This window comes from Dipodomys spectabilis, unplaced genomic scaffold (assembly GCF_019054845.1).
Source record: "Dipodomys spectabilis isolate Male_0828 unplaced genomic scaffold, ASM1905484v1 ptg000050l, whole genome shotgun sequence".
Lineage (NCBI taxonomy): Eukaryota > Metazoa > Chordata > Mammalia > Rodentia > Heteromyidae > Dipodomys > Dipodomys spectabilis.
Window position 1 is genome coordinate 2,963,890 of NW_024870727.1, and position 25,921 is coordinate 2,989,810.

The window sequence follows — 25,921 nt, forward strand, 5'->3', positions numbered from 1 at the left end:
GACTTTCCTGCCTGGGCTGGCTTTGAACCACAATCCTCAGATCTCAGTGTCCTAAGTAGCTAGGATTATAGGTGTGAGCCACCAGCGCCTGGCTTTTTTGCTAGTTTTGAGAATAATACAATGTTTTAGTAGCACAGGAGAAAATTATCCAACGTCTTCAATGGTGGTATTTGGATTGGAATCATAAAAGAAATGACATTTGGATGGGGCTGGGAAGGTGGCTCAGTGGTAGAGAGCTTGCCTTGCATGCCTGAGGCCCTGGGTTCGATTCCTCAGCACCACATAAACAAAAAGAAAAAAAGCCGGAAGTCGCGCTGTGGCTCAAGTGGTAGAGCGCTAGCCTTGAGCTGAAGAGCTGAGGGACAGCGCCCAGGCCCAGAGTTCAGGCCTCACGACCAGACACCCCCCCCCCCCCCCCAAAAAAAAAAAAAAAAAAAAAAGATGACATTTGGAAAACAAGCATTTCAATAATAATCTGAACATGATAGTGGAAATTATCTGGACATGCTAGAATTATATCAGTATATTCACTGATGTAGAGTCCATTTAAATAGGATACCATAGAGACTTTGAGACCACAGATGGAGAACTTGAAAGATTCTGTCTAAAGGGTTTAGAGGAAAAGTGTAAGCAAACAGATATGTATCTGCAAACACATTGGCAAAACCAGAGTTACATTTTATGCCTGGGTATCAGGAAGAGATCTAGGAGACTCTTGAGGCTGTTGTAGTTAATATACATGACTGAAAAAAGGACAATACACTGCAATCTAACTCTAAAGTTGAAACCCTGCTGAGACAAGAAGAGAAGAGAAACAAATTGAAGAATTTAAAGCACACGTTGCAAGTGATGCTGAGTTGCATAAATAGTGTAACAGTTAACTTGAAATTTTGATTTTGGAGTTGGAAAGGTCATACATAGAGTAGGCCCAGGTAGAATTATTTTTAGACATCTCCATCCTCCATATCTACAAGTTCTGCAGCTCTGAATTGAACCTATCTTGGATGGAAAATCCAAGAACATTCTTAAGAAATGTTTGCGCTGCATATTTTCAGATATTCACCCAACAATATGATATAGCAAATTACTTAGTATGATATAGCAAATTACTTAGTGTAACATGCCTAGATATTACAAGTAATTGAAACATGGTTTAAGTGTACAGGAGGTATGCTTCACTTAGATATGAATGCTATGATACCATTTTATATAAAGGACTTAAGCATCTAGATGTTGGCATTTATGGTAGTTCTGGAATCAATCCCTCCTGGATATTGAGGGATAGATTCTAGAACTACCATAAATGGAAAACTATATTCTCAAATGTCTGTGTTAGCCTGGCCACTATGTTTTTTCCTCTCTCTACTTGCTGATTTGCTGAGGAGCTGGGATTACAGATGTGCTCCCTACTTCAATCTTGACTATACTTCTGTTTCTTTCTTCTTTTCTTTTTTGGTGCCAATCCTGGGGCTTAACAACTCAGGGTTGGGGCACTCTTCCTGAGCTTTTTGGCTCAAAGTTAGGCCTCTACTATTTGAGTCACAGTTCCACTTCCAGCTTTTCTATTTGTTTTTGCTTTTGTTTTCTCTCCATGTCAATATCATTTTCAATGACTATAAACGTCATTTATTTTGATTCTCTCTCTTTCTCTCCCTCTCCCTCTCTCCCTATCCTCCCTCTCTCCCTCCCCCCCTCTGTTTCTCTGTCTCTCTGTCTCTGTCTCTCTCTCTCTCTCTGTCTCTCTCTCTCTCTCTCTCCTCCCTACCTCCCCTCTCCCCCTCGGTTGTGGGGCTGAACTCTGGGCTTGGGTGCAGTCCCTCAGCTTTTCAGCACAAGGCTAGTGCTCTACCACTGAGCCAACTTCCTAGCCCAATATTTTCTTTTTAAAGGGCATATATACCCACACTAAAGAAAAGCCGTGTTTCTAAAATAAACATTTTTACAAACTGCTTTTATATGTCTATAACTTTTTTTTTTTTTTTTTTTTGGTCATGGGGCTTCAACTCTGGGCCTGGCCCTGTCCCTCAGCTCTTCAGTTCAAGGCAAGCACTCTACCACTTGAGCCACAGCACCACTTCTGGTTTTCTGGTGTTTTTATATGTCTATAACTTTTTTTTTTTTTTTTGGTCATGGGGCTTCAACTCTGGGCCTAGCCCCGTCCCTCAGCTCTTCAATTCAAGGCAAGCACTCTACCACTTCTGGTTTTCTGGTGTTTATTGGAGATAAGAGTCTCATGTACTTCTCTGCCTGAGCTGGCTTTGAACCATGATTCTCCGATCTCAGCCTCCTGCACAGCTAAGATTTCAGGCATGAGCCACCGGCGCTTGGCTATGTCTATGACTTTTAATGTATATTGCAACTGACGATTAAAAAGAAGTCAATATTGGGTCTAATGGTTTTAATTAAAATAAAGTTTGAATGGATTATTTTCCTACAACCCCCTGCTCCCCTGGCCTGGATTTCAAGCTAAGTATCTTTTTCTTAGCTTTTTCTCATTGGCTGATGCTCTACCTGAGCCATGCCACCAACAAAAATTTACTTCTAACATATGAGAGTAACCTGTAAGATATTGTAAGTTTTCAATATTTTATCACTTTTAATCTTATTTATTTATTTAAAACATTTTATTATCATTAAGTAGTTACACATAGGGTTTTCAATTCAGCTTGCCAGTTTATGGGCACAGTGCATCTTGATGAATGCCACTCCTTCCATGATTCTCACCCGTCTCCCCAACCATACTCAACTCAATTTTTTTGGTTCCATTTTCATATATATACACTGAATATTACTACTTTTATTATTATTATTATTATTTTTTTTTAAAATTTTATTTTATTTGAGAACATACTGTACAGAGGGGTTACAATTACATGGGCAGGATAATGCATACATTTCTTACCAAGCATTGCAGCCTCCTCCTTTGTTTACCCTTCACCTCCCTTCCCAGCCTCCCCCCTCCCCCCCACCCAATCCTTCCTCCCCCCCCCCCCCCCCCCCCCACCGACATTGTAAACCTGGTTTTGACATGACATTTTGTACTTCTCATTGTTGCAACAGGTCCACCTGAATCCTTAAACGACTTGTTTGTCCCCGTCTCCTCCACATGTTATACTGACATCAAATATAGTGAAAGCGGGGGTTACACTGTGGGGGAGGGACATACAAAGCAACAAAGAAATAATCTTATAAATGCGTTAGAAACACATGCATGAAAGAAACGAAAACATTAAAATACATATTTGAGGGTTCGTTTTCCTAACATCACATTATCTGACTTTTTCCGCTTGACTCATACATATACTAGATACTGCAAATAAGGGAAACCATGGGACCTATGTTTTTCTTTGGGCCTGGCTTACTTCACTTAATATAATTTTTTCCAAGCCTTTCCATTTCCTAACAAATGGGGAAATGTCATTCTTTCTGATGGAGGCATAGAATTCCATTGTGTATATATACCACATCTTCTTGATCCATTCATCTACTGAGGGGCATCTGGGTTGGTTCCATATCTTAGCTATGGTAAATAATGCTGCAATAAACATAGTTGTGCTGGTAGCTTTAGTGTGGCTTTGTTTGTGATCATTTGGGTAAATGCCCAAAAGTGGGATTGCTGGGTCATTGGGGAGTTCTATGTGGAGTTTTTTGAGTAACCTCCATACTGCTTTCCAAAGTGGTTGAACAAGTTTACATTCCCACCAACAATGAAGTAAGGTTCCTTTCTGTCCACATCCCCTCCAGCATCTGTTGTTGTTAGAGTTCTTGATTTTTGCTGTTCTAACTGGAGTGAGGTGATATCTCAATGTTGTTTTGATTTGCATTTCTTTTATGGCTAGGGATGTTGAGCATTTCTTCATGTGTCTATTGGCCATCCTTCTTTCTTCTTCAGAGAAGCTTCTCTTTAAGTCTTTCGCCCACTTACTTATTGGGCAGTTGTTTCTTTGAGGATTTGTTGTTGGGTGGTTTAATTTTTTGAGTTCCAAGTATATTTTAGATATGAGACCCTTGTCCGTTGTATGGCTAGTAAAGATCTTCTCCCAGTCCGTGGGCTTTCTATTGATCTTGCTAGCTATGTCATTTGCCCTGCAGAAGCTCTGCAACCTTATACAGTCCCATTTGTCCAACCTTTCTTTGATTTGTTGTGTTTCCGGGTCTCTATTCAGAAAATTTCGGCCTGAGCCAAGGAGACCCAGGGTTTCTCCTATTCCATCCTGCAATGTTTTCAGAGTGTCTGCTTTGAGTTCAAGGTCTTTGATCCATTTGGAGTTGATTCTGGTGCAGGGTGATATATAAGGTTCTAGCTTTAGTTTTCTACATGTAGTTAACCAGTTTTGCCAGCACCATTTACTGAAGAGGCTGTCTGTCTTCCATTCTATTGTTTTAGCTCCCTTATGGAAGATTAGATGGCTATAGGTCTGTAGGTTCATTTCTGGGTTTTCAATTCTATTCCATTGGTCCTGAGGTCTGTTCTTATGCCAATACCAAGCTGTTTTGATTACTGTAGCTTTATAGTAGAGTTTGAAATTTGGTATTGATATTCCTCCAGCAGTGTTCTTTCCGTTGAGGAGCGTTTTTGCTATTCGGGGTCTTTTATTGTTCCATATGAATTTTTGGATTGCCTCTTCTATTTCCTTGAAGAATGAGGGTGGAATTTTGATAGGTATTGCGTTGAATTTGTAGATAGCCTTGGGAAGTATTGCCATTTTCATGATGTTAATCTTTCCAATCCAGGAGCATGGGAGGTTTTGCCATTTTTTAAGTTCTGTGTTGATTTCCTTTTTCAACATTTTAAAGTTTTCATCATAGAGGTCCTTCACTTCTTTAGTTAAGTTAATTCCTAGGTATTTTATTTTTTGTGGGGCTATTACAAATGGAGTTGCTTTCCTAATTTCAGCCACACTTTTCTCATTGTTGGCATACAGAAAAGCCATTGATTTTTGGGGGTTAATTTTATAACCTGCTACTTTGCCAAAGTTTTGAATCAGCTTGAGTAATTTGGGAGTGGAGTCTATGGGATTCTTTAAATACAAGATCATGTCATCTGCAAAGAGGGAGAGTTTTATTTCTTCTTTCCCTATTTGGATCCCCTTTATGTCTGTATCTTGTCTTATTGCTGTAGCTAGGCATTCTAATACTAGATTGAAGAGAAGTGGAGAGAGTGGGCATCCTTGTCTTGTTCCTGAGTTAAGAGGAAATGGCTTTAGTTTTTCACCATTGAGTATAATGCTGGCTGTAGGTTTGTCATATACAGCCTTTATTGTATTGAGGAATGTTCCACGGATTCCTAATTTTTCCAAAACCTTCATCAGGAAGGGGTGTTGGATCTTGTCGAATGCTTTTTCTGCGTCTATTGAGATAACCATGTGGTTCTTATTCTTGCTCCTGTTGATGTGATGAATAATATTAATTGATTTGCGTATATTGAACCAGCTTTGCATCCCTGAAATGAATCCTGTTTGATCGTGGTGTATGATTTTTTGGATGAATTGTTGAAGTCGGTTGGCCAAAATTTTGTTGAGAAGTTTTGCATCAATGTTCATCAAAGAAATGGGTCTATAGTTCTCTTTCTTTGATGAGTCCCTGCCTGGTTTTGGGATGAGGGTTATGATGGCTTCATAGAATGTGTTCGGTAGTGAGCTTTCTCTTTCAATTTCATTGAAGAGTTGGAGGACAATTGGTGTGAGCTCTGCTTTGAAGGCCTTGTAAAATTCTGCTGTAAAACCATCTGGTCCTGGACTTTTCTTAGCTGGGAGGTCTCTTATTGCTGTTTCTATTTCAATGCTTGATATGGGCCTGTTAAGATAGTTTAACTCATCTTGGTTTAGTTTTGGCATGTCAATATTTGCTAGGAAGAGGTCCATTTCTGTCAAGTTCTCAAACTTATTAGCATAAAGTTTTGAGAAGTATTCCCTTATAATGTTCTGAATCTTGGTTGTTTCCGTGGTGATGTTTCCATTCTCATCTCCGAGTTTATTAATTTGGGTGTGTTCTCTTCTTTTTCTGATAAGATTTGCTAAGGGTCTGTCAATTTTGTTAAGTTTTTCGAAGAACCAACTCTTTGTTTTGTTGATTCTTTCTATAGTTTTTTTGGATTCTAATTCATTTAATTCTGATTTAATTTTGATTATTTCTTTCCATCTACTGGATTGGGGTTTATCTTGCTGCTCTTTTTCAAGGAGGTTTAGATGTGTCATTAAATTGTTAGTTTCAGATCTCTCCAATTTGTTGATGTAGGAGCTCAGAGCTATAAACTTGCCTCTGAGTACTGCCTTTGCTGTGTCCCAGAGGAGCTGGTATTTTGTGTGTTCATTTTTGTTGAATAGCATGAACATTTGAATTTCCTTTCTAATCTCTTCCATGACCCACTCATGATTCAGCAGTGTGTTGTTCAGCCTCCATGTGATACCGGACTTTCTTTGGTGGCTTTTGGTGTTGAGTTCTAATTTTATTCCCTTGTGGTCAGAGAGAATGCAAGGTATAACTTCAATGTTTCTGAATTTAGACAAGTTTGCTTTGTGGCCTAAAATGTGGTCTATTTTAGAAACTCAATATTATTACTTTTGCCATCCATCCTTTTTCTGTATTCATCCGCATCCCCACCCCAAACACACACACCTTAGTTAATCTCTACCCAACAACACATTACAGCTTGCTGGTTTTCAGTTTATTAAACTGTAAGTTAGTTGTTCAGAGGAATTACACATTGATGTCCTCCCCTGCATATACCATACTTTAGTTAATGCAGATAAATTTATAATTTAGATATAACTTCTACATATGAGAGAAAACATGCATCTTTTGTCTTCCTGAGCCTGAATTGCTTCACTAAATGTAGTTTTTTTCCAGGTCCATCAATTTCTCTGCAAATGGCATAGTATCATTTTACCTGATAGATGAGTAAAACTCTTATTTTTATATCTATCTATCTCACATTTTCTTTATCTGTTCATTGAAGTAGATAACTGGACAGCTTAAGCTGAATAGTGCAGCAGTGAACATGAGTGACTTGAAATCTTTGGGATAAATGCCCATGAGGGTTTTGTTGAACCATAGAATAGTTCTATGTTTAGCTTTTTGAAGCATCTCCAGAATGCCTTCCACAGTGGTTGCACCCGTTTACATTGCCACCAATTATATACCACATTTTCTTGATCCACTCCTCCATTGTTGGGGATTCAGGCTCTTTCTGTAACTTGGCTATGGTGAATAGTGTAGCGGTGAACATGGATTTGTAAGTGTTTTTACTGTATCTTGGCTTAGAACCTTTTGGATAAATACCCAAGAGTGTTACCATAGGATAATTCAGTGTTTAGGTTTTTTTGAAGTATTGTTTTCCATAGTGGTTGCACTAGTTTACAATCCTACGAACAGTGTAAATAGTGTTTATTGGCCATTTTTATGTCTTTGTCAGAAGCCTCTATTTAGCTCCTTTGTACTTTTATTAATTAAGTGATTGGTTCATTGGGTGTTTAATTTCTTGAGTTTTTTGTATGTTCTGGATATTAGGCTCTTTTCAAATGTATAGCTGGAAAAGTTCTTCTCCAAATCTGTAGGTTGTCTTTTTAGCTTATAACTATATTATTTGCTGTTCAGAATATTGTTAGTTTAATGAAATCCCACTTGTCAATTTTCTTTCATATTTGCAGAGTCCTTGGAATTTTATTCAGAAAGTTGCTCACTATGCTAATAAACCAGTGTTTTTTCTATTCCTTCCTGTAGTGGTTTCAAGGTTCGGCTCTTATACTGGGGTCATCTACATTGAATTTGTTAGTACAAAATGACAGGGATCCAGTTTCAGTCTTCTGTGTATAGATGTCCAGTTTTCCTAACACCATTTTGTTGAAGATGTCTTTTTCCCAACAGGCATTTTTAGCTCTATTGTCAGTTATAAGATGACTGTAGGTATATGATTTTTTTTTTTTTCCTTGCCAGTTGTGGGGGCTGAACTATGGGGCCTGGACGCTGTCCCTCAGCTCTTCAGCTAGCCCAAGGCTAGCGCTCTGCCACTTGAACCACAGCGCCACTTCCGGCCTTTTCTGCTTCAGTGGATTCTGAGGAATCAAACCCAGGGCCTCATGCATGTGAGGCAAGGGTTCTACCACTGAGCCAACTTCCCAGAATGGTATATGGATTTAATTATGGGTGTTTTAGTCTGTTAGATTGGTCTTCAGGTCTTTTCTGACCTAGTACCAAAAACTTAAGTCTGGAATGATACCTCCAGCATTATCCCCTGCCCCCCTCCTCCCTCTCTCCCTCTCCCTCTCCCTCTGTTTCTCTCTCTCTGTCTCTCTCTGTCTCTCTCTCCCCCCTCACTCCCTTTCTCCCCCCTTCCCTCTCTCCCCCCTCCCTCATTTGAACTTGGTACCTGCTGCTTTCACTCATTGGCTAATGCCTCATGAACTGAGCCACACCTCCAACTCCCAAAAGTATGCTTCCTAAATACAAAACCACTGAAAGGAAAGTAATTATAGACTCCTCCTTACTGGCTGTAATAGATTTAACCTTTCATATATTAGATAATCCAGTAGTAGCAGGTCAGACAACCACAGAAACACAAGAGAAGTCCTTTATGGTTTCATTTTCTTGTTCCTTTTCCCCCAAGTCAAATATTTTTGTAAGTTTTGAAAATAGAACATTTGTACTCAACTACATTTTGTGTACTCATTATTGGCTGTGGATTTTGTTTGGCATAATTTTCATACCTAGTGCTATAATCTTTTTTTAAAAATAAATTAGCAGCAGGCCCAAAGAAAATAGTGGTTTTATAGTGTTGCAGATGGAAATGTGTGATGGTCCTAGCCCCCTTGACAGTGCATTTGTACTCCCTTTGCTCTCTTGTCATGTGACGAAGGAGCCACCTACAATACCAGACAATCATTTCCAAGTAGACACATACTCTGTTGGCATCTTGCAGACTGTAATCAATTAAACTCTGTTGTTTATTCATTTCCGGGTTGAAGGTGTTTTGGTTTTTTTTTAATTGGGTTGAGTAACCTGATACTGAGTTTTGAACTGAGCTCTGCCATATGAGTCATACCCATAGCCTTTTTGTTCTTGTTATTTTTTCCAAGAGTCCCTCTGATTTTTTTCTAGGCTAGTCGAACCTCAGTCATTCCCCTTCCTTTCAAGAAGTAGAGATTACAGGTCTGAATCACCGCACCCAAAGTTTTTATTGTTATCCTATTCTGGGTGAACTAAAATTTCATCTGTTCTAATGTTAGATTTTCCTCTAGTCGATTTAACAGTGATTCATGATTGTTGTTTTTAGATCAGTTATTTTCTACAAATACCAAATGATTATGTTCTAATCATGTTATTGCTTCTGCATTGTTTGTCTGAAATTCTGTGAAGAATTTCTCTTTCCACTCATTTTTTGGATATCCTGAAATAGATGGAATTTACCTGGCTGTCTTAGTTACCAATTTTTAAAATAATGAGTTGATGATACTGTATGTATCTGCTAAGGAAACAATGATAGATAAATTTTTATTTTATAATGTAAATGCAGAGTTTTGTCCAATATGATGTTTATTGTTTTGTTCACATCAGCCTGTTTAGCTAAGAAAATCCCTTCAAATTGGTGTTTGTTGACACTAGTGAGCTTAGGTAGTCCCAGTTGCTTGCTTGCTGGCATACACACACCCACTCCCCTCCCCCCCTGCCTTTCTCTCCCTCTCTCTGTTTTCCTTCCAACTTTTTTGTTGTTTGTGGTGGTGGTTACAGGCCTTAAACTCTGGGCTTGGGCACTGTCCCTGAGCTCTTCAGCTCAAGGTTAGCACTCTGCCATTTGAGCCACAGTGCCACTTCTGGTTTTCTCATTGTTTATTGGAGGTAAGAGTCTCAGGACTTTTCTGCCAGGGCTAGCTTTGAACCACAATCCTCAGATCTCAGCCTCTTGAGTAGCTAGGATTACAGACACCTCCTCCCTCCCTCCCCCCCCCCCCCCCCCCCCCCCCCCCACACACACACACACACCACTTTACTTTTCTGTCTGCCTTAGAGCTAGAGCTCAGGGCCTGGACGCTGTTCCTGAGCTTTTCTGCTCAAGTTCTGCTTCTGGTTTGCCTGTGCTTAATTGGAGATGAGAATCTCACAGACTTCTGCCTTGGCAGGCTTTGAACCATGATCCTAAAATAGCAGCCTTCTAAGCAGCTGGGATTTACACATGTGAGCTACCAGCGCCCAGCTTAATTTTGCATATTTGTAATTTCAGTTCAGGTATTACAACTGAACGCTTCATTTGTACTCTGAATTTTACTGGCAATATATTCTGAGTAAAGCATTAAAAAATAAAAGCATTAAAATATTTTTCCTCAGTTCTAGTGCATAAAATTTTAAATAAAGTAAATTTACCATCAAGAATTGTTCTCTGGGATAATTTGACACAGTTGTCCCTCCACTTTTTGTAATCTCTGGCACACTGTTGTGTATCACACTCTACAGATGCGCTTACCTGAAATGAAAGAGTGGAGTGCTATACCATGAAGGAGACAAGAACAGACCTTTTTCTTCTCATTGTGTATATCCTGTTTCCTTGAAAGTTTTTGTTTTGTAATTAATGTAACCTATTTTCTTATTTGCTACAGCATACTTGATTTAGTTCTCTGTGGGTAGAAATGTGCATGAAACCACATTTTATACTTGACTAGTGGGAAAATACCTTATTTGGGAATAACATCTTTGAAATATAGTTTTTAAAATGAAGTTACAAGGGTAGACTCAATTTTAACGTAACTGGACAGATGCAATAGAATGCCATTTGAGATAGGTTATGTGAAAATTGAGCAGAGTCTGAAACTGCTGGTTACAAAGCAAGGAAAGCCTAGGGCAACAGGCACTGGGACATGAGAGGATTGAGTCTTTAAGACTCATTCAAAGGTAGCATTGCTCTGCCAGCACAGTTGATTTTTAACTCATGGTTACTTGAATGGGAACACTAAGTTCTGTTGTGGTAAATTGGTCATTGCCACCCCAGCCAGGAAACATACATATGTTGGTAAGACCCTCTGACCCTAAGCTCAACTCTGTGCCTTGATCTGAAGTGACTATTTTTAGATTGTTTTTTTGTTCTTGGCCAGTTTGGCAGATAAACTTATATTCACATTCAGATATAATTGTTTAAAGTTTCATCAAACAAAAATTTTAATTCTGAGTTATACATGCATGTCTGCTTTTGAAGAGTGTGAATTGTTAGGATTGCATACATTTCGGCAGTAAATTTAAAAAAAAATGTATGCTTGTTTCATGATGTGCAGTAGTTCAGTTGTTCAAGTCGAGGAAAGCCCTAGACTTTCCTTGTGATTTTTCTCTTAGTATTACTCAAGTTAGAGAAACCCTGAGTCAAGTAAATGTGTTTTTCTCTGTAGTAAGCATTTGTATATGGGCTCAGTTTTTGCTTCTCTGTTCTCTACACCATTTCCTACTCTCAACATCTTTGTTGTAGTTCTCACTTATGTGTCTCCACGGTATAGAAGAGCAGTATGGAAATTGTGCCAAATGTAACCTGGAAATGTCACTCAAAAGTGTATATGTACACTTTTTTTTTTTTTGTTGGCTGTGGGGCCTGAACTCTGGACCTTGGCGCTGTCCCTCAACATTTAAGCTCAAGGCTAGCGCTCTACAACTTCAGCCACAGCGCCACTTCTGGCTTTTTCTGCTTATGCGGTGCTGAGGAATCAAACCCAGGGCCTTCTGGATGCAAGGCAAGCACTCTACCACTGATCCATCTTCCCAGCCTCTTAAAAGAATTTTAAAATCACTTCTTGTGCTGTACTTACTTTATTAACAGATGAAGTATGTACTAAATGAATTTCCTTAGTGACAAAGTTCTTTTGTCTTTGTTGTTGTATATATTGGGGAGAAAAGTATAGCTGCATGTAGTTGGTAAATAAAGCCTACAGGAGAGATGAGCTTCAAGTTGCAGTTGGTGGGAAAGGGCTGGCAGCCCTTTAAAACCTTATCATTTGCCTGCACAAGTGCTGAGTCTGGGTAGAAAGCCCATTCAGGGTAATGGAGACCCTAATGAGGGAAGAGGATGTATGTTGTGGGTGGATGTGTTGTCAGTTGCTCTTCTGTTCTGCTTTTACACCATAGCTACTTACCATGTCCACATTCATACTAGAACTTGGTAGGAAATGGAATTCAGTCTAGAATGTGGTTATAAAAAGCCTACTCTTCAAAGTATCATTTTTTAAAATATTGATATTTCTTAAAATCATAGTGTTCAGGTCCTAAAAAAGTAGCAGACATAGAAGATAGAGCTCAGAAAAGTAATAAATAAATTCATGATTTAAGAGGTAATTTTTAGTAAAATCGTTGTGTATGGTGGCTGTCTAGAAAGAACTTTGTGTACAAGGTATAGTGTCAGAAAATTTCCAAGTTACAGTCTTCTGGTATGTTTTAGAGTTAAATTTCATTTATTGCACATTATGAAATTATACATTTTAACATACACAACATAGTAGCATGCACCACATATTAGCATAAATCATGTATTTTCCAAGACAAATTATATGATGAGAAGATTGGAATACTTTTTTACATTTTTGCCCAGTTTAGTCTCTGGCTTAATAAATGACAGAATTTCACAGCTGCTTTTGCATTCATGGGTTGGAATGTATTATAGTTGAAATAAACAGTGAAAAAAAAATCCTCTGGCCTTACAAACACATACAGTTGGAAATTTTCCAAGTCAAAATCATTTAAAAAATAAATTTGGATATACTTCTTTCCCCTTTTTTTTGCTCTTCATTCTTTAGTAATAGTCCTTGGGATTCGACCCGGTCTTCTGTTTACTGTGAACTTTATGTTAAAATCTCATTTTTCACAAACTTGAGCATTAATGCACTCTTTCTGTCTTTCCCTCATTTTCTTCCTCTCCTTTCCTACTCTCCTTTCTCCCTCTCTTCCTCTCTCCTGTCATGTAGTTTGAACTTAGGATCTCATGCTTTTAAGAAAGGCATTCTATCACTTGAACCATACCCCTTCCCCCCAGCCTTTTTTTTTAACCTTTATTTTTCAGATAGGGCCTTGTGTTCTTGCCAGTGTTTTTTTGTTTCAGTGTTTTTTTGTTTGTTTGTACCCTGTGTTTCTGTTGGTAGTAACACTATAGGCTTCTCATTAGAACATTACATTCAAATTACTGAAGATATCTTACAGTGTAATTTATAATTTTATGTAGAATGGTAATTTATTTAAAAAATAGCTTGTCCTAATGTGAGTAAAATATTTATTGAGATTGAAAGTTTCTGTTTTTAATTTTTAATCAATTTTATTTTTTTTTGCCAGTCCTATGGGTTGAACTCAGGACCTGGGTGCTGTCCCCTTAGCTGCTGCTCTAGGCAGGAAGCCATAGCACCACTTCTTGCTTTTTTATTGGCGATAACAGTCTCATGGACTTTCCCGGGCTGGCTTTAAGCTGAGATCTCTCAGCTTCCTGAGGAGCTATGATTAGAGGAGCCACAGTTAACCTGGCTGAAATTGAGGTTTTGGGGGCTTTTTCTATTTTTTGGTTGGTTGTGAGGCTTGAACTCTGGGCCTGGGCACTGTCCCTCAGCTCGTCAGCTCAGGGCTAGTGCTCTACCACTTGAGCACCATGCCACTTCCAGTTTTTTGGTGGTTTATTGGAGATAAGAGTCTCACAGACTTTCCTGCCCCCATTGGCTTTGAATCACAATAGTCAAATCTTAGCCTGCTGCTGAGTAGCTAGGATTACAGGCATGAGCCACTGGTGCCCGACAAGATTGAGTTTTTTAAAAAGGTATTTAAGAGCATTTAATACTAATTTAAATAGATCCATTCTGCTTCTTTTTGTACATACTTTTGGGCAGAGCCATGAGAACATACAGTTAAAATGTTTGGAAATAAGCCCACAGTTGTAGTTTTCAGTGCTAATACACTATGTGCCACTGATGCTTTAATAAAATCAATAATTTAAATCTGTTCTGCTGGGATTTTTGTATTAAAAAATTAGCTGAAATAAACATTTCACATAGAGCCTGTGTTTCTTCTTGATTCTCCACTTGTAATTAAATCCTAGTGTTGCCTTCCCTTTACAATTTAAAATGTATTTTGGTAAACCGGATTTCAGTTGAGCCTAACAATATGTTTACTTTATCACATTTTAATCTGTAGTTCATACAGTATGAAAGGTATCTTAAAATTTAATCAGTGTATAATGTTTTGAACACATACAAGCGGTATTTGTTCCCTTAAACTGGATTTTTATAACTTTTAATGAAGAGGGAAGTGAAGGGTAGGTACTGTTCCTGGAAATGTTTCATTGTGGCAGTGGGGCGATGGTGGACAAAAAATGTTAGACATTACTGTAGCATGTCCCTCTTGCCTTCAATAATGTGTAAAGAGTAGGATAGGTTCATAAAAATAATTGTCATAAAGGCAGATCTAAGCAGTCATGGATTTAACTTTGAAACTTCAAGTTTTTTAGTGAATAACCAGAGTTTTAAGATTTTTTTTTTTTTGTTGGTTGTGGGGCCTGAACTCTGGGCCTGCTGTTCCTCAGCTTTGCAGCTCAAGTCTAGCACTCTACCACTTGAGCCACAGCGCCACTTCCGGTTTTATGGTGGTTAATTGGAGATAAGAGTCTATAGACTTTCTATAGACTGGGCTGGCTTTGAACCACAATCCTTAGATCTCAGCCTCCTGAGTAATTGTATTACAGGCACCTGGCAGTTTTACGAACTTTTAAGAAGCCAGGCATAGTGCTGAGACAGGAATATCCCTTGATTATATAAGAGTTCCAAGATCAGAATGGGTAACAGTGAAAGAAGCTCATCTCAGAAAATGGTGAGATAGTCTCTATTTGTTAGAGCTACTATTAGTGAAAACTAGAGATTTGGAAGGTGTCAGATACTACAGAGATATTCTTGCTCATAATCCTGAGGTTTGACATCTGAGATTGAAGTGTCAGCAAGGTTTGTTTCTTCTGAGGCTCCTCTAGTTGATTCACTGATCATTGCATTTCTTCTCTACACATTGTCTTCTTGCCAGGGCTTTAGTCATAGTGGATTTGGGTATACTCAAATGGTCTTATTAATGTCATGACCAGATGTGTCTGCACATAGCATTCCCATTCTGAGGCAACTCCCTCCCCTTCCAAACACACACTTGTTAATATTATCATTTTGAGTTAGTAGTCAAGTATAATAAGCTCACTAGATTAAAGAAATGGTATTGTCCTCATCTATCTTTGTTTTAGAGGGACAGTTTTATATAGTTTGCTGTGATGACCCAGTGAGTAGCTTGGCAGCTGATAAATTTTGCTTTGCAGTGGGAATAAAAGCACACCTCAAATAACACAATTTTTGTAAATGGTTCTGCATGTTTAAAGGCTGTTATTTAGTGGAATTACAGTGGTCTTTGTGTGACAGCAGTCTTGCCTGACCACTTAGGATGTCATTTCTGTGTATGGCAGTCTGTTGTAAACTGTACCTTGATAGCTTGCCTTGTACTTGGGCATTTGACAACATATGTCATGATTTAGAATTGGCAACAGGACTTTAGGATTTCTTTATACTCCTTTGGAGATAGGTTTTTGTTGTTGTTGTTGTTGGTGTTTTGTTTGTTTGTTTGTTTTTTCTTGCACTAATGGAAGTAATTAAAGTTCAGTGTCTGAATACCATTTCTGAGTCATAGATCTATATATAGAATTGGTGTTCTCACGTCATCATTGTCACATTAAAATGAGGAAGAAATACAGAAGAGGCCCTATGAATACTTTATAGCAAGTACTAAGTAAATGGGAATACTTTTCTTCTTTGTTTTCTTTAATATTCAAATGAATGAGAAATAATGTACTCCTAATAGGAACAAAAGTAATTAGATACACTTAAAATTTTGAATTAAAAAGAAAAGATTATCTAACACTATTTATTATAGAAACCTTAAAGCCACCAACATTTTTTTAATTCTTTACCTATTTGCACCTTGAACTGTATGTTGTATGGGTTCCAAGTTTTCTTACTGTATCAGGTTATAATGAATGAATTGTCTTTGTCCCTACCAACTTGGAAAGTGACCATGATAAATGATAACCTTTATATTTTCTTTCTTTTTTTTTTGGGTTCGGTAGTGGGGCCTGAACTCTGGGCCTGAGCGCTGTCCCTCAGCTCTTCAGCTCAAGGCTAGCGCTCTACCACTTGAGCCACAGCGCCACCTCCGGCTTTTTTCTTTTTTGCTTATGTGGTGCTGAGGAATCGAACCCAGGGCCTCAGGCATGCAAGGCAAGCACTCTACCACTGAGCCATCTTCCCAGCCCCATAACCTTTATATTTTCAAGCTCTGTCATAGTATTCCATTCAAAGTGCTCATTTGTAGTTCTGATAAGATACTACACCTCTGCCAGTATCTTTTGTTCTTTGTAGTGTTTCCTTTTTTTGTTACCTAACACATATAATCAACGCTTATTTGGATAATCACTTGAAATAATACAAGTAACTGAGAATTTCACTTGACTAAAACAAGGGAAGTAGAAACATAAGGGACTACAGGATGAGATCTGAGAATTGCAGTTCAAAGCCAGCGTGAGCAGGAAAGTCTTATCTTCAGTTAACCACCAAAAGAGCCTTGAGCAAAAATTTTCAGAGACAATTCCCAGGTCCTCAGTTCAAACCCCAGGATCAGCACCCCCCCAAAAAAGTCAATAAACTGCCATCTATGGGACCAAGTCCAGCCAAGCTACCATTTTTAAGTGTTCAGCAGGGGGAAAAAAGAACTAATAATGTACAACAATAACTATGAAACTCAAATTATAATAATGTCAATATAGTTAGTTTTATTGGAATGAATCAACATTTATTTACATATTACTGCTTTTATAACATAATGTAGACAACTCTGCATATAGTTATAACAGATGTAGAGCTGAGAAAACTGGAAATATTTGTTTGCTGTCTGGCTCTAAACAGAAAAGATTGCTAGCTTTTAAATTGGTATTCTGATGTGAGAATGGGTAAGAATAATTATACAAAGAAAAATCCTGTCAGTTGTCCTTTCTCCCTCTGTATTCAAGATTTAAATATGTGCAGTAAGAGAATTTCATTTGAGTTTTGGGAACTGTATTCTGACCTCTCTGTCTTTATGCATACCTGGATATTTAAGATTTGAGCATTGCATGTTGACAAGTAAAACATAACAAATCACCAGAGTACTTAAAGCTACAGTACTTGCCTTGTGGTTCTTCCCTTACCCAGTGGTCTAAAGTCGTTTTTTTCTCCTAAATAACTAATATTCTTGATTTTTAAATTTTGCTATATTTTTCTCGTTGATAAAAGTAAAGAGAAACAACTTTTTATGTCACAGTATAATTGTTAAATATGATGCTAAAGACTTTTTTTTTTTTAACAAGTTTCTATTCATTATTTTACTGTTACAGTGCCAAAAAAACAAACAAACACCTGCCATGTTTTGGTTGTGTAATCATTTTACTAACTATAGAAGTAACTTTGTTAGGGCTTATTGTTAGGCAATATAAAATCATGCTATTACATCATATAATAGTTTGTAAACATTGTTTACATTTTGTTTAAAATATTTTCTGAGAAAATGCTTAATGACCTTTGTTTTGTTTTTAGGGTTATATCCTGTGTTGTGACCTCATGGTTTAAGTGGGAATAAAGATGAGTATAAGCAGTGATGAGGTCAACTTCTTGGTATATAGATACTTGCAAGAGTCAGGTGAGTACTTTTATAAAATAAATAGGCCTCAAATTATTCTATTATTCTCAAAATACTCTTTATGCATTTGAAATTTGTATCAGTCCAAACTGTTGACCTTTGTATGTTTCCTGATGTCTGGACTGCTATTTTAAAGCTGTGTTTTACTGCATGGTTTAACTCTCTGACTCTTTCAAATATGTTGCAATCATTATAGGCAAATACTTGTAATAGTTTTGTTTTTGTTTTTCACTGTCCGAAGGCCATTTTTACAATTTGTTATGAAGTGATATTATTATACCTGCGTAGAAGGAACATATAATTCTCAGAAACCGTCATATGCATAGCCTAAGCTTAGTTAATGTTATGTTCCTAATTAGATATTAGCTGATTTTTTTTTTCAGAATGCTTTCACAAATATTACTGCAATTGAATATATGCAGCCTTGATTTCAATTTTCATTACTGTATTGTGGTGATTGTAAATATAGACCAGTGAAAGCCATTTATTACTAATAAATGAGTGGTCAAGTTTTGTAGATTTCAGAGGTTTCGTTGTAAAACAAGAAGGAACAATGCACATTTATTGAGCATATAAAATGCAAACATGGGAGAGGAAGTTGTTTGATGTACATGGACACAGGATGGTGAGAAAGAAGAATGACTATTAGGTACAGGTGGGAAGTGACAACCACCAATCTAGAAATGGATTTTAGAAACTATACCTTAAGTTTACTATATTTTTTAAGCAAGTTAAGGTGTAATATAAAAATTGATTGTAGTAGTTGTGAGAGAAGACTGAAAGATAGAATAGTGGTATGTGTATGGGATACTAAACCCTCTGTGTATATCATTTTGAGATTTGAATCATTCTTTTTTTGGGGGGTGGGGGTCGGTCATGGGGCTTGAACTCTGGGCCTGGGCGCTCTCCCTACGCTCTTCAGCTCAAGGCAAGCATTCTACTGCTTGAGCCACAGAGCCACTTCTAGTTTTCTAGTGGTTTATTGGAGATCAGAGTCTCACGGACTTTTCCTGCCCTGGCTGGCTTTGAACTGGGATCCTCAGATCTCACTCTCCTGAGTAGTTAGGATTACAGGTGTGAGCCACCGGCACCCAGCTTTGAATCATTCTTATAGGGCAGAGCTAGTTCTTTCAATTACAGGAAGGCAAATATGGCTTTAGGTTATAATTCCCATTGTTGCTGATTTGTTTCTAGTCATGAGCCTTTTTTTTATTATTAATAAGTTTTTTTATTGTGAAAATACCGTATAGAGGGGTTACAATTACGCGAGCATGGTAGTGAGTACATTTATTATCAAGCATTATCATGAGCCTTTTTAAATGGGTTGGTGTTATCTATTTACAATGTGTTTTTTATTCCTAGGATATATGAACTGCTAAAATAGTCTTCAGCTTTAAAGACAGGGAAGCAGAGGTACAAGAAATTAACATAACTGGGAATAAATTAATAGGTATTCTTTTGCGTATGCTGATATGGCAGATCCAAATGAGGACTTCCAGGACTGAATAACATGATTGATAAAGTCAAAAAATCATGACCACAAAAATTATTATGTATATAACCTATGAATGCCATAGTACATTTAGTACATTTAGCCAAAATGGAAAAGATTTATTGAGTGAAAACACTGGTTTCTGCTTGAATCTGACCAGACCAGAGTCTTTGGGGCTTTTGGACAAACAAAAACCATCGTGGGGGATTGGTAAATGAGAATAGATTATTATAAAGGTTTATTGCTATTTTTAAAAGGCAACTTTTTAGTTCAAACCATTATGACATTACTGTTGTTGGATAACTCAATTGTATTTGGTGGCTTAGCCTGTGCAAAGGTGAGCTAGGGCAGACCAGCCTGGAGCGAGTTGAGTGAGTGAACTCAGATTGCCCTTTTCAAGACAATATAGTTGGGAAAAAGGGGCAGTAAGATAACATTCTGATTTAATTTCTGAAATATTTAGTCATTAAATATTTGCAATTCTCTGAAGTTGTGGTCTCAGAAAAGTTTTTTTTTTTTTTTTTTTTTTTTGGTGGTGGTGGGGCTTGAACTCTGGGCTTGGGCGCTATCTCTGCACTCTTCAGCTCAAGGCAAGCACTCTTCTACTTGAGCCACAGCGCCACTTCTGAGAAGAACTTTTTTAAAGTTTGTGTTTTTAAGTGTTTTAAGTTACAATATAAATCAAGAAATACAGTTTTAAAAACTTTGGTATGTACCTTTTAAGTCTGTTTATTGTAAGAAGTGAAGTTTTTAAGTTTAGTACTTTTTTGTACAATGAATTATTATTATTTTTTGCCACCTGTAGAGCTTGAACTCAGGGCCCTGGCACTGTCCCTGAGCTTCTTTTGCTCAAGGGTAGCACTCTACCTTGAGCCACAGCACCACTTCCCACCTTTTCTGTGTATGTGGTACTGAGGAATCTAAGCCAGGGCTTCATGCATGCTAGGTAAGCACTCTACCATTAAGTCAGCTTCCCAGCCCCTGTACTGGTGGTTTTAAGTATGTTATTAAGTAGCAGAAGCTCTTAAATAAGAATAATACCTTCATAAAAATTGTAGCTTCCAACCCGTACTTGTAGTTCATACATGTAACAATGCTAACTTCTCAGGAGGCTGAGCTTTGAGGATCAAGACTTGACACCAGCACAGGCAAGAATGTCTTTAAGACTCCTGTCTCCAATTAACTACAGAAAAAATAAGCTGGAAATGGAGTTTTGGCTCAAAGTGATAGACCACTAGCTTTGAACAAAAAAGGTCAAAAACAGTACCCAGACCCTGAGTTCAAGCCCCAGGACCAGAGTACACGCCTAAAAAATTGTAGCTTCCCATTTACATTATGATTTATGGGAGGATTAAACTTGTTCTGGGAATATAACGACACAAATTTAAGAACTTTCTCTAGCAGAATTATAAAGTTTGATGCTTTGGCCGCCTCGTACATCAGGATCTCTTAAGAAATGTCAAATTGGGCCCAGGAATGTGCATTTTACAAAGACCCCAGATATTCATAGACCTCTACTAAAGTTGAAAAGCAAAAGTCAGAAACAGGAAAAAATGTATATATACTGAGATGAGGTTGTAGTAATACTTCTAAAGAACTGCCACTAACTATTCTGGTATAATTATATTTGTGGGCAGTGTTCACAGGAATAATGAGGAATGTTTTTGTCAATAAAGGATGCTATGAGATTTCTGAAAGTGCTTTCAGAAACGGAAACAGTAGAGAGCTAGTTCTGAGAACCCAGGACAGTTCAGATTGAATTTGGAATCTCATCCACAACAAAAATTTTAGTGTGGCATAAATACATGTATTTCCCTTGTACTCCAGAAGCCCTTTCTTGGTTGTGATTTCTATTTATATGTAAATATGGCCATTTTGCAGTAGATTCTAGTTTGGAATCTCCTGGTCAAACCCAGCATTCATTCCCTGGGCTCCTTTGGTGATTCAGTGTATTTAGTGTCATAACATGCAAGGGATATTTGTAGGTGATTTGTGATTAAGCATTTAAGAAATACAAATTGCTTTAAGCTCATAGCTATTTCTCTTGAAAGATTTTCCTGCCTTCTCTATAGAAGAACACTGTATTGGTTTGGCAAATGTGTAGAAAAGGAACACTCATGGCAGAGAGATGCTCTGCAGAGATGTTCAGAGGTCTTTTTTGTGAAGACTTTGGAACAGAGAAGAAAATAGCCTCAGCTATCTCATTTTCTAAAGGCTTTCAGTCAGAAAGTTGAGAAACAACTTAGGAAAGTTTTGTTTAAAATGTGGTTCAGAAATCCTGTTTAGTACATCCATTCACACCAAGCAGTGTTAATGTTAAATGAACTGTGGCCTCCCACCTCCAAGGAAAATAAAATCACCTAAGTTATTTGGAAGATATTGTTAAGTCTTTACCACCTCCCCACCCAATTTCATATGTTTTAAGTGCTTTTCTTTTCTTTTTTGTCTTTTTTTTTTTTTAGATAAATAGAAAATGCCAAGGAATTAACATGTGATACTATAAGCAACAATTGACTTGATTCATTAGTTTGCCTAAGGATAATAACTCATACAGATATATGAGTATCTGTGTAGATAGGTACCTTGTGGTACAAGATAAGTTATATAATAAAACCTGGGTACTTGGGTAGAGGAGCTGATTCGGATCTTAAATATCCCATGTGGTCTACCCCTTCCCTTGGTTCCTATAGATTTCTGGTTTTGTTCTTTTCTTCTTCTTCTTCCTTCTTCCTTCCTTCTTATTTCTTTCTTCTTCTTTTTTTTGGGGGGGGGTCGGTCATGGGGCCTGGGCGCTGTCCCTCAGCTCAAGGTTAGTGCTCTACCACTTGAGCCATACCTCCACTTCTGGCTTTTTCTGTTTATGTGGTGCTGAGGAATCAAACCCAGGGTCTCATGCATGCACTTTACCATGCACTCTACCACTGATCCACCTTCACAGCCCTCTCTTTCTTCTTCTGTGGGGCTTGAGCTTGTTGTTTTGTTTTTATTTTATACTAGGCCCCACTCTCTTACTTGTGAAGAGCTTTATAATGACTTTGCTATTGATGATATCCTGGACTGTTGGGTGTTAGGAAACAGCTTATATTTGAAAAAGTAACCAAAACTTGCAAACACAAAAGACCCTAATTACTAAACTGAATTCTTTTCTGATTTGTGAATACTGTTACTTAAAAAAGAAATACCTCATACTTTTAGTCATGGATCAGTGGCTCACACCTGCAATTGTAGCTATTTTGTGTCTCCCAATGTTATTATTTCAAAGTGATGATATATCTTGACTTAACAAGTAGGGTCTCTCCTGGACCCTACTTTCCTTTACTATTTACTCGCAAACCTTTTCCAAAGGTGTCACATCTCCTGCTATATCCTACACCACAGTACTTTTTCTGATTTGGCACTCACTTCAAGTGTTATAGAGGATTAACATCCCTCATCTAAATCCAGATTGCTTCAAAATAGAAAACAGAATATGAAGTCATGGTGCATATAGAAGAAAACCCCACACCTGCCCTCATGTGATTGGCCTTAGTTAAACGTACACTGGAGTTAGAATACCATAATCACCTTCACACTAGTATGAACTATAAATGAATTGAGTGTTTCACCTTGGGTCCAGTCCCAAGATATACAGGCCCTGCATGTCTCTTGCATGGATTTGCAGATGCTCTACTATGCGGAGTCTGAAGCACATACTCGCCCCAAGTATTTCACATAAGTATTGATGTGTACAAGTACACATCAATCATGTGAATGTGTGTGTAACTTAAGGTTCTATATACCATATAGCTCAATTCATTTGCCTTGAATAGTTCTCTCTGTGAGCCCCTATAATGATTAATGCCACCAATAAAGTGACAGTGCAGTTTCTGTTGGCTCAAAAAAGATAATGGACTTCGTACATACCTCATTCCCAGTGCCAAGTGTAAACAGACTATAAGAATGGATTGTAGGAGAGTCAGGTTAAACTGGTAGTCAGTAATTTACCCTTAGCCATAAACCAGAGTGAGAAAGCTCAGGATTTGAACGTCCACCTTCAGTTTACCTTATACTTTTTGTGTTAGATGACCAGCTACAGTGTGAGTAGGCTCCTACTTTTACTTTGACACATGATAGTTGTGCACTTCAACAATTAACGGGAAACATGTCATGGGTGCTAATAAGAGTTTATATGTTTATTCTTCCACATCAGAGTTTCTTTGTTCGTAACTATAACTCACTTAACAGAATTTCTACTACACATTTTTACTTGATTCATTTTTCAAAGGATAGGAGTCATTAGAAAATAAACATTAAAATGTCTGGATTTAAGATGGACACTGGTGACTCAGCCTATAATTCTACTTATTCAGGAGGCTGAGATCTAAGAGTCTTAGTTTGACATCAGTTCTAAGAAAACTCTGAGGGGCTTGGAAGGTAGCTTAGTGTTAGAGTGCTTGCCTTGCATGCATGAGGCCCTGGGTTCGATTCCTGAGCACCACATAGTCAGAAAAGGCCAGAAATGGTGCTGTGGCTCAAGTGGTAGAGTGCTAGCCTTGAGCTGAAGAGCTGAGGGACAGCGCCCAGGCCCTGAATTCAGGTCCCATGACCAGCAAATTAAAAAAAGAAAGAAAGAAAACTGAGACTTTTATCTTTAGTTAACCAGCAAAAAGCCAGAAGTAGAGTTGTGGCTTTGAGTAGAAAAAGCCAAGCAAGAATGCGATGAGTTCACATTTGGATGAGCACCAAAAAACCCAGAAAGCTTAATTAGTAATCATTCTTAATTAGTAATCTTACCATCATTATTTTTTTTTAAGGAATAGTCAGCATAGCAAGGATAGAAAGAAGTATAATACATTTCTAATGCCACTACACATCTGCGTGAGGTTTAAAGCAATCATGAAGACCTCCTTTAAAATGCTTATATCCCCTTCAGCTTCCATGTGAATCTTTCCTAATAAAGAGAAAAATACATGCAGATGTGTGAGATAAGTCCAAATGTCAAGCTATGGAGTGAATAATTCAGTGGTCAAATAAATTCATTTGCTAGAAATTATGCTATTGAAATTATTCCAGAAAATTGAATCCAGTTAAAAATTAGTTACAGGTTATTTTGTGAGGGACAAAAGAGAGATAGTGCTAAGAATTGAGCCCAGCGCTTTGTGTAAGTGCTCTACCACTGAGATTTGTGCAAGTGCTCTACCACTGAGATTTGCCCCGGCCTTATATTTTGGAGCAAAATTAGGGCACAGAATTGAATACCTCATGTTTCCAAGCTAGCTACAGCATTTTCCTCTTCTCCTTTATACCTTTTGTAAAACCTGAATCTGGAGGGAAAAGCTGAAAGTAGATTTGGGGATAAAGGAAGTATATTGTGAAATGAACAGAAATTTAATTTTCTGGGCTTTTCTGCCCTGAGCATAAATAGAACATTGAATACATCAGGTTGTTGTCTCCCCTCTCCCTACAAACTAGGACACTGTTGTCCTCATAGTTGAGACTTGCATTTGTGTGTGTGTGTGTGTGCGTGTGTGCATGTGCACGCGCACTAGTCCTAGAGCTTGAACTCAAGACCTGGGCATTGTTCCTGAACTGTTTTTTTCTTTTTCTTTTTCTTTTTGAACACCGAAATCTAACACTGTACCACTTTAGCCACAGCTCCACTTCCACCTTTTTGGTGATTAATTGGAGATAGTCTCATGGACTTTCCAGCCAGGACTGGCTTTAAACTGGAACTGCCATCCTCAGATCTCAGCCTCCTGAGTAGCTAGCATTACAATTATGAACAGTGGGTACCTGGCTTGTTTTGTTGTTGTTGTTGTTTTGTTGCTTCTCCCCCCCCCCTCCCCCCCCCCCCCCCAAATTATAAAACATCCACATACCCTATGCCATAAGTAGGATGTTCATGGTTCATTTTCCCATTCCTGTACTCTCTTTGCAAATTAGTGTTGCCAGGCTTTGAAGTACTATCACTCCTTTGAGATCCTAACACCTTCCTAACATCTCAAGGAAAAACATCGCCTAAAATAAACAATACATAAAAGGTCTTCTATGACTGAGAGACTGTCTTTCTCTTTTTTGAGAGGGCGGAGGGGGGGGGGCCGGTCGTGGGGCCTGAACTCTGGGCCTGGTGCTATCCCTCAGCTCTTCAGCTCAAGGCTAGCACTCTACCACTTGAGCCACAGCGCCACTTCTGGTTCTTTTCTTTTGTGGTGCTGAAGAATCGAACCCAGGGCCTTGAGCATGCAAGGCAAGTGCTCTACCACTGAGCCACCTTCCTAGCCCCGAGACTGTCTTTCTCTCCAGCTCTTCTGTCAGCTAAAATTTCAATTACTTTACAAGTCTTACATGGATGCTATTTATGTTAGGTATGCTCTTACCTCTGAAAAGAAAGGATGCTGTTTCTAAGTAAGCATGCTAGATATTAGCAGTTTTCAGAATGATGCAAATCAAAAACTTCACAAAAGTGCCTCTTACAAATATATTTAGATAATGAGCACTTAAAAAGTTTTTGGCATAAGCCTTTTACATTGCTTTTCAAGGAAAGTTCAAGTTATATATGCTTTGTCTAGAGTCATAGATAGGACAAAACAGATTCTAGAAGAATTGTATCCTAATTGAACAAATGCTTATTGAATTGCTTGTCAATTCATCTACTAGTTCTCTGAATTAAAGGATTTTAGATTTCAACCCTTTCTTAGGCAGCCAAGTGTAGTCAGTATGCATATATCATGAATGTACAGGTAGATGCCCACA

The 25,921-nt window shown here is 38.0% G+C and overlaps 1 protein-coding gene across 4 annotated transcripts in view; it reads left to right on the forward strand.

The window, feature by feature from the left end:
* Nucleotides 1-25,921, forward strand: part of Tbl1xr1 (TBL1X receptor 1) — a 157,888-nt gene that overhangs the window by 98,982 nt on the left and 32,985 nt on the right. For all 4 annotated transcript variants that reach the window (XM_042678894.1, XM_042678895.1, XM_042678897.1 and 1 more), the window contains one exon: nt 17,595-17,697. In XM_042678894.1, the coding sequence (XP_042534828.1) occupies nt 17,640-17,697 (58 nt within the window). In that variant the 5' untranslated portion in view covers nt 17,595-17,639. The remainder of the gene's footprint in view (nt 1-17,594; nt 17,698-25,921) is intronic.